Genomic DNA, 16476 nt, shown 5'->3' with positions numbered 1-16476 from the left:
TTAAGATTTTTAAATATTTTTATTTAGCCAAGTGTTATCATATTATCTGTGGTTTCTGCCAGCAGTTGATGGTTGCCCTTAGTGGTAGGTGGTACAACATGATGGGGTCCAACAATACAGTATTGCAATGCACAATTTGTATCTACTGTAGCTCCAGTGTATAATATACAATCTTGAAGTACACACCCTTCTTTAATCGTCACATTGTTCATCAAAATGCAGTTTGTAAGCCTAACTTTGTTTTCTATAGTACAATTTGAACCAATAAATGTGCATTTTATAGATGTTTTCTCGCTCAATATGCTTTTTTCACCAACTGTCGTGTTTTCATCTATTTGTTTTGTTTTAACTTCACTATTCGGGTGTATTTTTTCATTAAGAGGCAATCCGGTTATTTCTTCCCACTTTGATAAAATCTGAAAAATATATGTGAACAATAAATAGTCCATTAACTCATTTACTTACAATAAAATTAAATAATAATATATGATTAAACTATATTAATTTACTTGTTGTAGAAAGGATAGAAAAAATATGGCAAAATTTCCCCAATAACATAGTTTTCTTTATGTTCAATATAACTTCCCGCTAAGAAAATTGAAATATTTCGAAAATCGAGTTTTTAACAGATGTTGACGTTTAGAGGTTCTAGGAAGCCTCCCCGAATGTTTCCGCGGTGAAGTCCGTATGGATAAATTTTCATATAAGTAAAACAGCAATAAAAAAATGAAGGAATGTTGGAATTTAATAAATAAATAGCCATAAACCATCTAGGAAATTTGCAAATTTCGCATCGAATGGTGGTAGTTTCATGTCGATACGATCAGTGGTTTAGGCGTGATTGAGCCTCAAACGAAGACCATTTTCATTATATATATATAGATTTCGTCTTAGATTCTGTATCTGAAATGGAACTTTCACAACATATAATTTCAAATGTTTACCTTGTTATTAGACAAATAAAAAGCAGATAAAGTATTAATTCTCATTCCAAAAGTATTTTTATCTGGTATATGTGCATAGCACCTCAGAATGTCACCAGAGTAAACACCTTTATTGCCAAGTTTATGATCGGTATATGCTGACATCTCACGAATCTGTTTTTCATAGCCATTCTCAAGTGCATAATCGAAAATATCCTTATTTATATCCATATTTTTTTCAGATGTCCCTTTTTTTTCTAAAGCATTTTTGGGCTTTGATAACTGTTTCTTTACTAAATGAGGAATTAGTTCTCCTTTAATTGATGTAAACTTATCCATGTCGACAAGGTAATTGACAACCCAATGTTTCATAATATACACGTGAGCATCTAACAATCTGCTGTACATACTTAAAGTGTTAAATTTCTTTAATAGTAATCTAGGAAGTGTTACGTTTTCTTCAAAATCACTAGCACTGGCTAGACAACATAATCTTTCCGTCTCCTTGTCTAAGCACACTAAATCACGATCTGGCTTCGCTTTTGTTTTAAGTCCTGGAAGTTCTATCCATTCTTCAGGACCATTATTAAAGAAAAGAGAAGCAAGTACCGCATCATGCTTTCTGTAAAGGTTCAAAACATCATTTAGATTGATGTTTGATATCAAATCTCCAGAAACTACAACTAAGTCTGTTGTTACCCTGCTACTAATGTGTTTGAGAGAATTTGCAGTACCCCAATCCTCTTCGGAGGGTATAACAATCAATTCATACTTTATTTTTAGTGGACATTTTTCCAATGCACTCAAAATGCTTGATTTGTCATCATCAAGTACCAAGACCATAGTTTCTGGAAATAAATATAAGTAAATGAATCCAGAAGAATAAAATACATTTAATAAAGATATAAAAAATGATTTTTTTATAAAACACCAAAATCACTATGTATCCTACATACATAGAAAACCAATAACTTCTTCTATTGATATTATGATTATGATTTATATTATAAACATATGACATACCTTGAAACCCAACTTTCTCAAGCATATTCAATGAATACCATAGTAGTGGATATGGACCTATAGGAAGGAGACATTTTGAGAACGTTCCACCTACATCTGGAAGTCGAGAACCTCTTCCTGCTGCTAAAACTACAGCTTGAAACTCCAAAATTTTATGCATTCCTAGATCTAACCTTAAATGATTTATACCAATATGCTATTGCAGTATTGATTAGAATGGCAGCAATTAAGTTAGTTTTCCTTCCACTTGTTAGTATCCGGCCTATCTTATAGATGAAAATAATAAAATCGACAGTACACGAGTTTTTTTTTTGTTTTGAAGTTGAGCAATAACTAATAAGAATTGATGACCTAATGACAAATAATATGATTAACTGACATCAGACATTGACAACAAAGTCCTGTTAACTCCTGTACTAACATAAACCACAGCAGAAACAGGTAAGTAGGATCAAGTATTATATGACAACTGACATATAATATTTAACAATTACTTTTCAGTTTGAAAAAAAATAAGTGACAGTTTTCTGTAATCAGTTGACCAGATGCTTTTGTAATTTTTTAAGATATTCTTTTATTCAAATGTAAACGAGTTTACAAAAAGATATTTATTTTAATCGAATGCAAAACAATTGAAACAATCTGACATTGTTTTACTTCAAAAGAAATACTAAAAAGGAAAAGTATCTTAACAATGGCGGGTAATTTTTGGCAAAGTTCACATCATCAGCAGTGGCTGTTAGACAAGCAAGACCTTATTCGCGATCGCCAACATGATTTATCAAAACTAACAGAAGAAGAATACCAAAAAATATTTAATTTTTTCGCAAGTATTATCCAAGTTTTAGGGGAACAACTCAAACTTCGCCAGCAAGTGATAGCCACAGCCACTGTTTACTTTAAAAGATTTTACGCAAGAAATTCTCTAAAGTGCATAGATCCCTTGCTATTAGCCCCTACATGTGTGTTTCTAGCATCTAAAGTTGAGGAATTTGGTGTTATTTCTAACTCACGATTAATAACAACATGCCAAACAGTAATTAAAAATAAATTCAGTTATGCATATGGACAGCAAGAGTTTCCTTATAGGACTAATCATATCCTAGAATGTGAATTTTATTTGTTAGAGAACTTGGATTGTTGCTTGATTGTCTACCAACCATACAGACCATTGTTGCTGTTTGTACAAGATATAGGTCAAGATGATCAACTATCAACATATGCTTGGAGAGTTGTCAATGACTCCCTTCGCACCGATGTTAGTTTGCTATATCCACCATACCAGGTAAACAGTACATACAATTTTAATTACAATGAATATTAAAGGCATATGGGTATTAGACGCTGTTATTATATTTTCAGATTGCCATTGGTGCATTACATATCGCTTGTGTTATGCTTGGTAAAGAAAATTTAAAGCCTTGGTTTGCAGAACTTAATGTAGATATGGACAAGGTAATTATAATTTTCTGTTACTTTATAATTCATAACAGTGAAAATTGCCCTATGGCACCTCAAATTTGATACTCTAGATGAATTTTTCATAAATTTAAATATTTAATGTGGCCATAGCCAGAGCAGGTTCATACCCAGATAAAAATCATGTTTAGTTAATAAAATAGCTAATAAACAAGAATGAGTTCATTTTATATGTAACAGGATAACAAAACAAGCAAGTTTCTGCTCAAGATCTTTTGGCAAATTTAAACTTACTTTCTAATTTATTAAAGTATATAAATTAAATAGTTAAATACCTTTATTGAGATTATTTATCATTTGATTTTTGATATTTCAGATACAAGAAATAGTAAGAGCTATAATTAATTTATATGAAATGTGGAAAAACTATGATGAGAAAAAGGAAATTCAAGCTCTCCTTGGAAAAATGCCAAAACCATCTCCTGCTCCACAGAGATAATGCTTAACAATTAATATTAGAATGAATATATGTATTAGTATAATAGTATATATAACTGAGATTGTACCTAAAAGCTTGGTCACTATATAAGTTTTTTCAGTTAATTGGTAAAAGTTTAAATGTTTTATATTAGATTTTTTTAAATGTCATACAATCAGTAGAACATACACATAACATCATGTTTTTATTATTAATAAATATTACTGAATCCAAAAAAAATGGTAAAGAAAGGCTACCAACTAAAATAACTAAACAGACATGAAAGAAACTAAACAAAAATATTTTTTTTACCTAATGTAATAAATAAACAACAATACAATGGTTAATCTGTAACCATTGTAAATCCTTGCATTTATTGGTTGAATATGTAATGTAGGAGTATTTTGTGTATAATAAAAGCATAGTTAGTAGACATAGAATAATTGACTAGTCATGGTTAATAAAATCATGATATAAATGGTAAAAAATATTTTTTGGTAAATCTAATAAAAGTAAAAGAGTCCTTAAAAAATAAAATAAAAGACTGCCTTTTAATAAAGTATTTGAAATTATTATTTTTTAATTTAATAAGTTCTTAACATAACCAATCTGACCTTCATTCCAACTCCAGCTGGTACAGACAAAGATTTAATGAAAAATATTTGGTGTTTGCACAAAATTAGGTATTTGCAATAAAAATATATACCTTTATTTATGACAAAAAGTTTATTCCATTTCTAGTTTTATCTTTTAGTCAGTTTTTTTAAATAAATCTACGTGGCATAGATCTATCTGCATTCGTTGTGGTATATTTATTAAGTCTTAGGGCATAAAAAAATTATATAGAGAAACCAACTCGGGCGCACATCATTAAGATTTTAATGAGCTAAATCAGTAAGTCTCACCTCGGTGGATAAGAACTGACCCATGTCAGTGAAGTCCCGTTGAAATAATTGTATTGGGTTGTACGGTCAGAAGGCTGATCTATCTATTTGCCTTAGCCTAGGTTCCGTCCTATATAGGGAATGCAATCTCGTGTCGGAATCTCGTGGGATTGAGAATTAAAATCTCGCGAGATCTAGGATAGTTTTCGAAAACCAAGTGTCTAAATCGAACAACTAAAACATGATGAAAACTGCTAAGATGTGTTTATGTGATAATTTATATAAATAAAAATATTTATTGTACCTCATATTTATTATAACTGTTCCTATTATTTATAGTAAATAAAACACGAAATATATTCATTAGTTATTTAAATACAAGCCTATGTAGTGGTGAACAAAGAATTACTTCTATCTTGGATATTGGATTTTGGAAATAACTTCTTAAGAAGCAAGAGTATCGAGAGTGCTTAGCAGCTGAAAATCCCCTCTCAGTCTCAACACACCAGCACCAGCGTGAGAAAGCTATTATAAGCGAACTGTAATTTTTTTAATATAACAACGCTGCGGTTGCATTTATTCGACGCTTGTTCATCGATGAGATTAACTATTCTGATACTATTGCCACAAAATCTCGTTAATCCCGTGAGATCTCGCGATATCGGGGTTGTATTCCCTAGTGTTAGATAACGAAGTCTTGGACTACGACTTGAATTGAATTACGACTGCGGAATGAATTACCATGTTATGTCAACAAATGTCATACACAGTAATGGTTCATTGTGATACAAGTTGAAACAAAACAACTTCATCGTATAATTGGTACGTATCAAAACAAGGTTCTGATTTCTGTAGGGTGGACATATTTTTTACAAGTTCAGGTCTGTTATGTAATTATTATTATATGTATTATTTTTAACTACTGGTAAATAAAAAAGTAATTGTACAAATAACAATGAATATAATAATAGTTAATACACAAAACTATTTTCAATCAATAAAATATTTATATAAAATGTAGGATATATAAAATATTTATTAAAAGAAGATGCGCAAATAAATTTAGGCACACGCACTTGGTTACTTAGGGTAAGATTCAGAAATGAGAGTTAACGCTAACTCTCATTTCTGAATGAGTCTGTCTTGACGTAAATCACAAATGTATTGGATTTTGACTTACGGTCATAGTTCGCTCTAAGTCTCGTTTCGAATCTCACCCTAACTCAATGTTATGCAATTAAGAGGGATAATGAAAGGGTAATGCTTCCAATATACTAATTACTTTCCGGCAACGCACTTGTGAGCATTCTGGCAATATTATGAGTGTCCATATATATTTTCAAGCTAACTAACTGGTTAAAGAAAGTTAAGGGTAGATAAAAGAGTTCATGCTTAATTCATACTTTAGAATTTTTTTCTTTAGTTCGTCCCAAGATACCAACAATTGTAGTCGCTCTAACTTAAAGCGACCAGTATAGTATATATAAATCTGCATGGAGAAAAGGTTATTCTGAAATCAGCAGTACATCGGTTAGAATTCACCAACATGTCATTTCCCAAGTTTTTTGGTTTTATATTAATCACTCTAGGACTGAGCCGAGCTGAGGACTTGCACACAAGGTACGTTGTCTTTTACTTTTAAATGTAGTCATTTAAATAATAATATGTATATGCTTTGAACGTAATTTAATAGTAATTATTAAGTACATTAAAAACTTGGCTAGTATTAACATTATATAGTATGTATACGACGAAATAGAATATTACCCTTTTTCATGTCGATGAAGTATAGGCACCATATCGACATGTTTAATAATTTTGACACTTTTTTTACGCTTAAAGCACTGGATCGTTATTGATTTTTAATATATGGATAGAACATCTTTAAGGCTAGCTTTACTATGAATAATGTATATGTTCGTATAGGATGGGTGAGAGGAGGTATTTTCAATAAAAACTTTAATAAGTTTTTTTAACAGTGTTGGCTTCAGTGAGCAACTCTCATCTTTGAAGTCGTAGGTTCGATCCCCGGCTGTGCACCAATGGACTTTCTTCCTATGAGCGCATTTAAGATTCGCTCAAACGGTGAAGGAAAACATCGCGAGGACAGGTTTGCCTTAGACCCAAAAAGTCGACGGCGTGTGTTAAGCACAGGATCACATTATTAATTAAATTAAATTGTTAAGCCTATTAGATTGACAAATGATCATGAAACCGATACAAAAATCTGAAGCCACTGGTTTTTTATTAAATATGTTACCTATGTTATAATTTTACAGTGCGCCATTGATAAATGATGGTTTAAAGGGGAATTGCTCTTGTGGTGGTTTCCCTACATCCACGCCAGAAGCTAATACGGAACCCCTACTATCCCAATCTCCGGGATTAGTTGTCAATTGCGACGAAGAAGGCAGCTCCAAATGTAAAGTCTTGTGTAATGCCCTAGCTACCGCTGCGAAGGCTAAGGGACCAGAAGTACTGTGCAACAGGCTGAAGAATGCTGATGAACTTAAAGTATGTTTTTGTTTATTCCCAGTATGTATAGTTTATATTTTAAAAAGTACTCGAAGAAATCACGGAGAATCAATAGAACACGATCAATTAGAGTCGTCGAAGACCCTCCTTTGATCGGAGGAAGTAGGCGTCGTTTTTCAATTGAAACGTCTATTCAGTATTTTATGTAACAGGAGGTAATCGGGCAGGAGGTTCATCTGATGCTAAGTGATATCGCCACCCATGGACATTCACATTGCCAGAAGGCTCGCACGTGCGTTGCCGGCCTTTTATGCATTGGTACGCTCTTTTTTTGAAGGACCATAAGTCGAATTCGTTCGGAAATACTTAAGTGGGCAGCTGGCTTCATATAGTAGCGGGGAAAAACTGCTTTAAGAAACGCTCAGTTGTGGAACGACGGACGTCGAGGTGATACGACTGGTATTTTACCTTGACGCCCGATGATGAAACTCAGCTGCGGGTATTACCTAATCCCAAGAACTCCTCTGTACACTTTCCATGGTAAATGCGGTAGAAGATGCAGATGTGTGATGATGTTCGGCTTTATAGAGTTGCAAGCGGCGCGGTGGCCCGAAGTGAATTACTGTCTCACCTTGCTAGGCACACCAAGCTCCTTAGCCTTTCCTTCCAAATGACCGCGAAACTTAACGTCATTCGATACGTCAACTGTCAAGGTTCCGATGCTAGCTGAGGCTTTAGGGACAGTATTTTCCTGGGAATCTTTTACCTTAGGTCTTAATTAGCTTTTAACTGAACTAAGCCATTCTGCAACTAAGTATTATAACTGACAAGATTCATTATTTCATTTATTATAACTGATAAAATGAATTCAGTTAATAATGCATTCAGAGCCAGACAATTTTTTTTTAAAGACAATTCACACCAATTGACTATCCCCATCCCATGCTAAGCTGGTGAGGCTTGTGTTATGGGTACTAGGCAACGGATTTACATACATATTATAGATAGATAGACATATAAATACATATTTAAACACCCAAGACCTAAGCACAACACCAAATGCTCATCACATCGATGTTCGTCTCAGCCGGGGATCGAACCCGGGACCCATGGATTCGCAGTCAGGGGTACTAACCACTAGACCAATGAGTCGTCTAATTGTATATAAAAACATTGGTCTTAATTTTAAGGCAAAAATTTAAAATATTTTCAGCTGTCAGCATTCTTTAAAGTGTGCGAGAAGCCTTGGGTATACGCCGATATGACGGCGGACGAGAATCTATGCTGTCAAGATGCTGAAGTGAAGACCTGCGCATCAGCAGACCACTTAACCACCATATCAAACAAAGAATAATTACTATACAATGAAAATATAAACCTCATTAAAATTAAACGTTTCCATATATGATAAACTTGTTTTAATATGGCCTCATTAAATCGTTACAATTTTTTAAAACGTCCATCATAGACAATTAGTCTATTACTATTTTATTCTATGGGTAGAATTTACCAACAGATTCAGTCTGTTAAGAATCACTCCCTTGGGTAAAACGTATTGCTGAAGTCCTGACTCTGAATACCTATTATTATTACCCTACCTACCGTGTTGAGTACCTAGTGTTGAGCCGAGTTCGCTACGTACATAGTGTAAAATTCAATAAACTGTTTTGATGTCGTCTTATAGATATTTTTATTCTATAACTAGTATTGTTCAAGTAGAAACATTACGTTGAATATTAAATTGACCATAGTGTCTCTGCCAGACACACATAAACACTTAAAACAGTGCGATTAGACTGATATACTTTTTGCCGAATACTTAACGAACTTTAACAAAAAAGTAAGTGAAATAGCATACAGTTATTGACGTAGCAAAATAAATATTTTCTTTGAAAAAAAAAACGCCTAAAAATATTTCGTATATTATACTTTTGACGTGTTTACTTACATAGAAGTTTTTCCAAATGAGATTTTTCCGTGACGTTAACAAGGCAACGGATAGCGGGTAAATGAGTGCGTTCGAATACGTACGTTTATTCGATAAATATATATGCGTTGACTAGCAAACTCGGCGAACTCCGATTCGCCACCAGATGGCTTCGTTTTATGTAACATTTTCGTTTGGTGATCCCGCTTTTCTGTTGAAATTTTTCCTGAATTTTCTTTAAAAATTGATTTCTTTAGCTATAAACCTCACGGAGCCCGAGACCTTTCCAACGAATGCAAAACCGTGGAAATCGGTTCGTGCGTTCTGGAGTTATAGCGTCAGGAAGGAAAACCCGACTTATTTTTATATAGTAGATATACATATGCTAAGGTTGTATAGAAAGGAGAAAGTGAAATAGAGCCTGTTCAAAGATATATTTACACCAGTTTACATTTGAAAAAAAACCTTGGGGGTATTGTACATACTAGACTTAAACTAATGATAAAACTAATAATCTTCGTTTACATAAAAAAATCATAATCAAATACGTTTTACAAATGTGCATACATGAAGCTCCAACTTTAACAAGAGTTGATCAAATATTTAGAAATAAATAAATGCTTTGCTTTACGTTACAAGATTCGAGGTCCTTCTCTTAACACAAGAAAGCTATTTTATATGATGTTAAATGTATCGCCTTTGGCTAAAAAAAATACTTTTAAATTCGATTTTAAACTAGGTTACTGTGGAAATGGTCACGTGACAAAGCACGTGTCGTGTATAGATGAATCGTACGTACAATAAATGTAATATATCTATTTATTGTACGTTTGGATTTTACTTACTTTTTACTACAAATAGGTATAGTACATTGCTGAATTTAAAGTAGTATCACCTGAACATTTTGATAAAAAACGCGTATGCAATGTTTTGTATTTTACAATCACAAACACGCGTCACTTGTTAATGGACTTCTCATTTTGAACCAATATTTTTATTACAGATAACTTTACTTACTAAACCATATAATTAAATAATATTTAAAAAAATACATAAACCTTAAATGAGATGATAAAAATTGATATATAAACGTGGTTACCCAATTTAAAAAAAAAGACATGAGTTGACACGAATTGTATTTGAAGCTTTTTACTAAAACAGTAATAGTATTGACAATAATTGAGTATTGCATTTTTTGACATTGACAATTACTCTCATTGACATTTTGAACTTGTCAGCTTTTATAAAAAAAAACACATTTACAATAACTTAAACTTTAAATCATCAAAATAAGTGGCATTGACAGCCGCAATTCAACAGACAATACACTATTTCAATAACTATAATAGTGTTATAAAAACTTAGCATCGCCGCGTGAAAACCTCGTATTTAAGTCCTGTGCCTTCTTGATGATCGATTTCTTTTGAGCCTCATCAAATTTGTTCACTTGCAGGTCTACATCACGGCTGAATGGACGACGCTCTTTCTTATCTTCTATTTCCTTCTGTGAATAGTATATAAAAAGTAATCATACAATTTCAAAAGTGTAATTCTAACGGATTACTTTTCCAAAGTATTAACTTGTTTAATACTTTGTAAAAGTAATCTCTATAATATGTGTGTTCATATAATTGCATTAAAAATGTATCAGCTCTTTCTGTTATAACTTTTTTTATCTATATTAAGTAAGTATTGTTTTTAAAAAATTGGATTTAAAATTCTGCAGAACTTCAATATTACTTTGATAGTTGTAGTATTGGCTGTAGTAGTGGCTATATTTATTAGTAAACGTCGAGCTATTGAAAAAATGTCGGCGTTTTATGTGTACATATATATATATATCAACCATATGCTTAAGAATTATATAATTACCTTCTTTTTCTTCTTCAGTTTTTTTTGGTGCATTTCCAACAAACTCTCATCTCTTTTATGCTTCTTTTTATGTCTTCTGTAATATATAACATTTAAGTTATTTGTAGATTAGAAGATGAATAGACGTTAAAGTATCTCATAAAAATATCAAATAAGTTTATTGATGATTCCGTGCGTACTGTATTAAATCTTAGTAGGTCTTAAATAAGAAAATTTAATATAACTTTTGTGAATAAATGGCGCGTAGCAAATAAGAAATGTTACCCGCCACGACAACGGGTCTCTTTCCGCACAGACTCTAAACGCTGAATATTTTTGTATTATGGAGTTATTATAATTAACCAAAGTTAAAGTGATTTTGATCTGTTGATTTTAAGGAAAAATTATCAAATTCTATTCGCTCAATAAATAAATAATAAAAAAAGTGTGTGTGTACAAAGTACACATGTCAGAAGTGAAACTTCTGTGGCAAACTAATCTTTAAGTGTTGTTCATATTTATACAAATCTAAAAGTTTAGATTTCCGATACTTAGAGGGACGGAGAAAGGAAGATATGTTAGGAATTTGATTGTCATTAAAATATTAAGTGCCGAATAATAAATAAATAAAGAAGTTTGACTTCAAAAAGCAACATGGCGCGTAACCGAAAACCGTGATGATTTGCTACAAAATTTCTCTCATACGTCGATAAAGAATGATGTCTTACTTCAAGAAAAAGTAAAAAGAATATTAAAAAGATCCAGCCTGGAACGTGATTGCTTGGCTCCATAAATGTAATGTTTACGTTTCCGTTTTATATTTTCTTAAACTCTTTAGTTTGTACGGAATTTGAAGAATTTTGTACTGTGGTGTAGCCTTCCAGTGGTATTTTTGGTGTTTCCGTACTTTTAGTTTATTTATAATGTTTAAGTTTAAGTTAAAAAACCTGTGACGTAAAACTATTTTATAATGAAATGTTTTATGTAAATTGCATTTTCTACATGAATATCCTACCTCACAGCTTGTTCTTGTTCTTCATCTCTGTTTGACACCTGACGATCCTTCGCTTCTCGTTGTAAAGTTTCCGAAGGATCTTCCTCAACCACACCCGATGCCTTTCGAGCTTTATCTTCTGGAGTATCTGTCCAGCTGGATCTAGAAGTATTGTTTTATAAATGTACCATAAATCTATACAAATCTATTGATAAAAAATAAATAAAAATGTTGAAGGAACAAATACATAAAGTTATTGGAATGCCTGGAGACTTCTTGGGAAGATTTCTCGGGGCGTTCAAATGTGGTTGATACCGTAAATTTTTAATATTACACTCTCACATCGTGCGAGTGGAATTCACTCCCTTGTGGTAATGTCGAAATCTTATTTCCTAAAATTTTATTTAAAAAAAAAAAATTATAGAACCGATCGAACTTGGGGTAAACGGTGAAATCGATTTTTCGCAGATATTATTTGATATTTTTTGTATATATATATATGTAAATAGATAGTATTTTATCTATAGAAATAGTTTTTCTAATAACATCTAAAAAAATGGTTTTATATCCTATCTATTTCCCTGAAAATAAGCGAATACATTACACAGATAATAACATAGTAAGTAAATAGGTTTTATTAACAAACCTGTCAGACATATCCGGTCCCGCTTTTGCTCTGAATCCACGAGCCTCAAGCCCTAAAAACTTAGTTTTTCCCTCCGGCAGTTCAAGCATCCATTGTTCCCGATTCACATCCTTGCCTTTCATGCTTTGCCCTTCCAATTTCTTTATCTTAATTTCATATGCCCTTTCTTCCAGTTTTTGATGAGCCTCTGACCATTTTTCTTCAGCGCCAGCGGGTAACGGACCGATGCCATCTTCATCTGAACTTTCTTTTATCAATTCTGGACTTTGCTCAGCAAGTACTTTTCGCATGTCAGATGGTATAGTTGGTCCTGAAATGTGAAGTCATTTAAAATTTGACGACTCATTGGTTTTGTTGTTAGTACCCCTGACTGCGAATCCATGGGTCCCGGGTTCGATCCCCGGCTGAGACGAACATCGATGTGATGAGCATTTGGTGTTGTGCTGAGGTCTTGGGTGTTTAAATATATATTTATATGTCTATCTATATATAATATGTATGTATATCCGTTGCCTAGTATCCATAACACAAGCTTCACCAGCTTAGCATGGGACTAGGTCAATTGGTGGGATTTGTCTTTAAAAAAAAAAAAAAAAAAGAAAAAAAAACATCTAAAGACAATTTAGAAACCTAAAATTATTTGTAAAGTTGTTTGAAATTGACTCAGCAGTTATTTAAATCTCGATTGAATATTTGGTAAATAAAAAAAAATAAAAAATAAATATTCCGTATCACGGCACCAGCGATTTTGTGGGTGACTTTTTTTTATGACTTCGTCAAGAGTTCTCAGCATCATAACTAGTGTTGGTAAATAAAATGCCTGTGCTTTGGTACGCAAGGGCGGAGCCCGCATTTCCCGCAGCGCCGGAGCTGTCCAAAAACCTATTATTATTAGCATTTTTAGTTTAGTTAGTATATTAATATTTTTTTTATGCGCCATCATAACCATACTAGTTATGATGTTTACAGATCATAACGCGACTGTAAAAAAAAAAACAGCCTCAAAATCGCTGGTGCCGCGATACGGATATTTACCGAATATTTTTGTACTTCTAGTTGCGTTAATTTTACAAATATTGAATTAATAACAATCATCGTGAGAGAATAATAATAGTTATATCAAATAGATAAACAAATTAATACATACCTATATTTCTGACCTTTTCAGCTGATAATTTAATTGAAACATTATCGGGAGAGGCACTCTTAGTATAGCGTTTCTGCAAATGTGGCGGCAGTGCGGGACCACAAGCATCTAATTTAGGCTGTTCTTGTGCTGTTTTTGATCTTTTTAGCTTGTGTCTCAGGTCATTGGAATCAAACTCCTCCTCTTCACTTAATATTTCTCCTTCCTCGCTGCTGTCTTTACGATTTTTTTGTGTAGACGAAACTTCTGTTGACTGAGTTTTATGCTCATTTTGCACTTCTTGTATATCAGTTGTACTTGTAACTTCAACCGATATTACATCCAAAACTTTATCTTTTGACTTTGAACTTCTCTTCTTGTGTTTTTTCTTATGTTTCTTCTTTTTGGTTTTGTGCAGTTCTTTTTCTAAATTTAAGAGCTTGGCACGAAGCTTTTCATCATCAGATGAATCAATTTCACTGGATTCTTCGGATTTTTCCTTTACAACAGCTGGTATCATGCTATAATATGATCCTAGTTGTACTTCCTCATCAGGACTGTCATGATCAATAACAACAGGGCTTTCACTCTTCCTGGTTTTTGGTTGCTCTTGAGGTATATAAACCTCAGACCTCTTGACAGTGTGAATAGGAGATGGTGGACTATCATCTCTGGGTTTCCTATCATACTTATCAGTAGTTTTGTCTGAAACAATGATATTCTTAATCTCATCTTTTACATTTCTGTTATGCATAGGAGATCTAGACAACCTGGATCTTGAACTTCTCCTTTGATCTCTATTTAGACTAAAATCTTTATGCTTTGACCTCTCCTTCTCTCTTTGTCTCTCATGAGATCTTCTGTCTCTACTTCTATCTCTAGGATACCTAGACCTTATAGGAGAATACCTTTCATGTCTGTGTCTATCTCTTTGAAATCTATCTCTATCATCTTTTTTTCTATCAAAACCCTTTTCATATCTATTAACAGGGTGCTTGTTTCTGCCAGGTGATCTTGTTCTATTTGTAGACCTAGTTTCATCCCTTCTCTGGTGACCATCTTGCTTGTTTGTTTGGCATTTAAAGCGGCCTGTTTCTGAATCACTGCTTGATTCATCAGATAACATTTTTCCTAGAAGCAAACAAAAGGGTTTAAAAAAAGTAAGTAAAAAATACACAGATTACTTATATACATCTATTTAATTCTATATATAAAATACAAATAACATGAGGAGCAGCTAAAACATTTTTGCAATCTTCTTAGCACTGTACCGAATAGATTTTAGAAGACCTGCTGTGGCTATGCCTTTTAAAGATTGTCGTACACTGGATTGCCAAACTAAATCTTTTAGTATCTGTCTTAAAATAACAGCACAATCGATGTCATATGCAACTGCTCTCAACACATCCTCCATATCCTGTTGTGGTCCACCATGATTCCAGAACTTAACAATTCTTTGTTGTGGAACCATAGGCAATTGCATTAGATGATGCAGTTTAGTTTTTGGACTTAAATCTTGATGGCATTGTGCATCCCCGGTTGGAAAATCAACATAAGCATGGAAATGTTGCAATATTGGACGATATAATTCTCTAAAACTGAGTAACTGGGGTTGAACTATATTTCTCACTTTATTTTTATTTTCACCAAAAGTCATGCGAAAATCTCCAGCATAACTAAGATTTGATATGGCAAAATAAAAATCATATTCTGAAAATGTCTCAGGCAAAATCAGTAGAGCTGTGTGCACTGCAGATCTCAAATTTGACTGAAGTGCATTTTGCAGTTGTGAAGTTTTTGTTTGTTTGATTATTTCTACGGGTTTATGCAGTCTACCAGCCAGGTAGAGGTAGTTCCAATCCAGAAGATCTGTTATTAAATCTTTTTGTGACACAACTCCATACTTAATTGTAACATTTTCTTCTTTCATCTCAACCAAGGTATTGAAATAGACCTTAGCACCCCATTTTTCTTGAAACTTTGCAACAAATCCTTTGCCCAAGAAACGAAGAGCAGAGTAATGAGAGGGGTTAATTTCAAGGTTTGCACCATGCCATCTATGAGAGTTATCTACACAGTAAATCAAGTCAATCATGTTATGTTTCTTCTCATTTCCAATTTGAGGTTTGACAGCAGATCCATAAGCAAAGCAAAAGGTAAAGTTTTGAGGAAACTTTGATAGCATTCTATAATAAAGAGGTGATATGTCCTTTGCGGCTCCTACAACTTTTGTCGCGGTCGCAGCCATTGTGGTCAACGTACGATAGTAGCAAATAAGAAAAGATCTTCTAACCTGATGTTTTGTTTTCTTAAGCTCAACTTTAACCAATGAGCATGTGTTACGGATACTTCGATATTTTAGACAGTTATCTTTGATGACATTGGGAAATCCCGGGATAATCGTAGATAACAGTTATTATTTTATTGATCGCTAATTCACAGTTCTTACATAAATCGTTACGCATAAAGCGTAAACTAAAAGTAATAATTCACGATAACACAATCATGATTGGCACTCCGCCATTCATTATTGAAGATTATATTTTTAAATTAAAAAATTCTGACGTTTTTGACAATGGCAGTGACTATTTACTATTCCTAAACAATAAAAAGATACGGTTGAAGGTTCAAATAAAGTGAAGTGAAGTGAAGGTTCATCATAGACATTGCTGCTGCCATTTTACTCATTAAAGAGGTGTCATTGTCAAATGTCAATACTCATTAGTCAAC

The 16476-nt window shown here is 33.0% G+C and overlaps 5 protein-coding genes across 5 annotated transcripts; 2 read left to right on the top strand and 3 right to left on the bottom strand.

Annotated features, from left to right (window-relative positions):
• On the bottom strand, positions 1-2313 carry LOC125055939 (translation initiation factor eIF-2B subunit gamma). The gene is made up of 3 exons (XM_047658697.1): positions 1947-2313; positions 945-1771; positions 1-416 (listed from the first exon to the last, which is right to left on the bottom strand). Exons 1-3 carry the CDS (start codon positions 2104-2106, stop codon positions 24-26), a joined length of 1380 nt encoding a protein of 459 aa, XP_047514653.1. The 5' UTR covers positions 2107-2313; the 3' UTR covers positions 1-23.
• Positions 2314-2452: 139 nt separating this feature from the next.
• Positions 2453-3905, top strand: LOC125055940 (cyclin-C). The gene is made up of 3 exons (XM_047658698.1): positions 2453-3231; positions 3309-3401; positions 3742-3905. The coding sequence occupies exons 1-3, from the start codon at positions 2641-2643 to the stop codon at positions 3862-3864; spliced, it is 807 nt and encodes a 268-aa protein (XP_047514654.1). The 5' UTR covers positions 2453-2640; the 3' UTR covers positions 3865-3905.
• A 2275-nt stretch (positions 3906-6180) lies between these two features.
• LOC125056056 lies at positions 6181-8623 on the top strand. Its single transcript, XM_047658919.1, has 3 exons — positions 6181-6347; positions 7007-7241; positions 8416-8623. Exons 1-3 carry the CDS (start codon positions 6274-6276, stop codon positions 8554-8556), a joined length of 450 nt encoding a protein of 149 aa, XP_047514875.1. The 5' UTR covers positions 6181-6273; the 3' UTR covers positions 8557-8623.
• Positions 8624-10248: 1625 nt separating this feature from the next.
• Positions 10249-16321, bottom strand: LOC125055789 (zinc finger CCCH domain-containing protein 13). Its single transcript, XM_047658391.1, has 6 exons — positions 16040-16321; positions 13768-14877; positions 12621-12930; positions 11996-12136; positions 11002-11077; positions 10249-10633 (listed from the first exon to the last, which is right to left on the bottom strand). Exons 2-6 carry the CDS (start codon positions 14870-14872, stop codon positions 10481-10483), a joined length of 1785 nt encoding a protein of 594 aa, XP_047514347.1. The 5' UTR covers positions 14873-14877; positions 16040-16321; the 3' UTR covers positions 10249-10480.
• On the bottom strand, positions 14927-16045 carry LOC125055791 (phosphatidate cytidylyltransferase, mitochondrial). The gene has a single exon (XM_047658393.1). It carries the CDS (start codon positions 15992-15994, stop codon positions 14984-14986), a length of 1011 nt encoding a protein of 336 aa, XP_047514349.1. The 5' UTR covers positions 15995-16045; the 3' UTR covers positions 14927-14983.
• Positions 16322-16476: the final 155 nt, after the last annotated feature.

This window comes from Pieris napi, chromosome 14 (genome assembly GCF_905475465.1).
Source record: "Pieris napi chromosome 14, ilPieNapi1.2, whole genome shotgun sequence".
NCBI classification, from domain to species: Eukaryota; Metazoa; Arthropoda; class Insecta; order Lepidoptera; family Pieridae; genus Pieris; species Pieris napi.
Note: the sequence above shows the minus strand (reverse complement) of the source record. Positions and strands in the feature narration are given on the sequence as shown.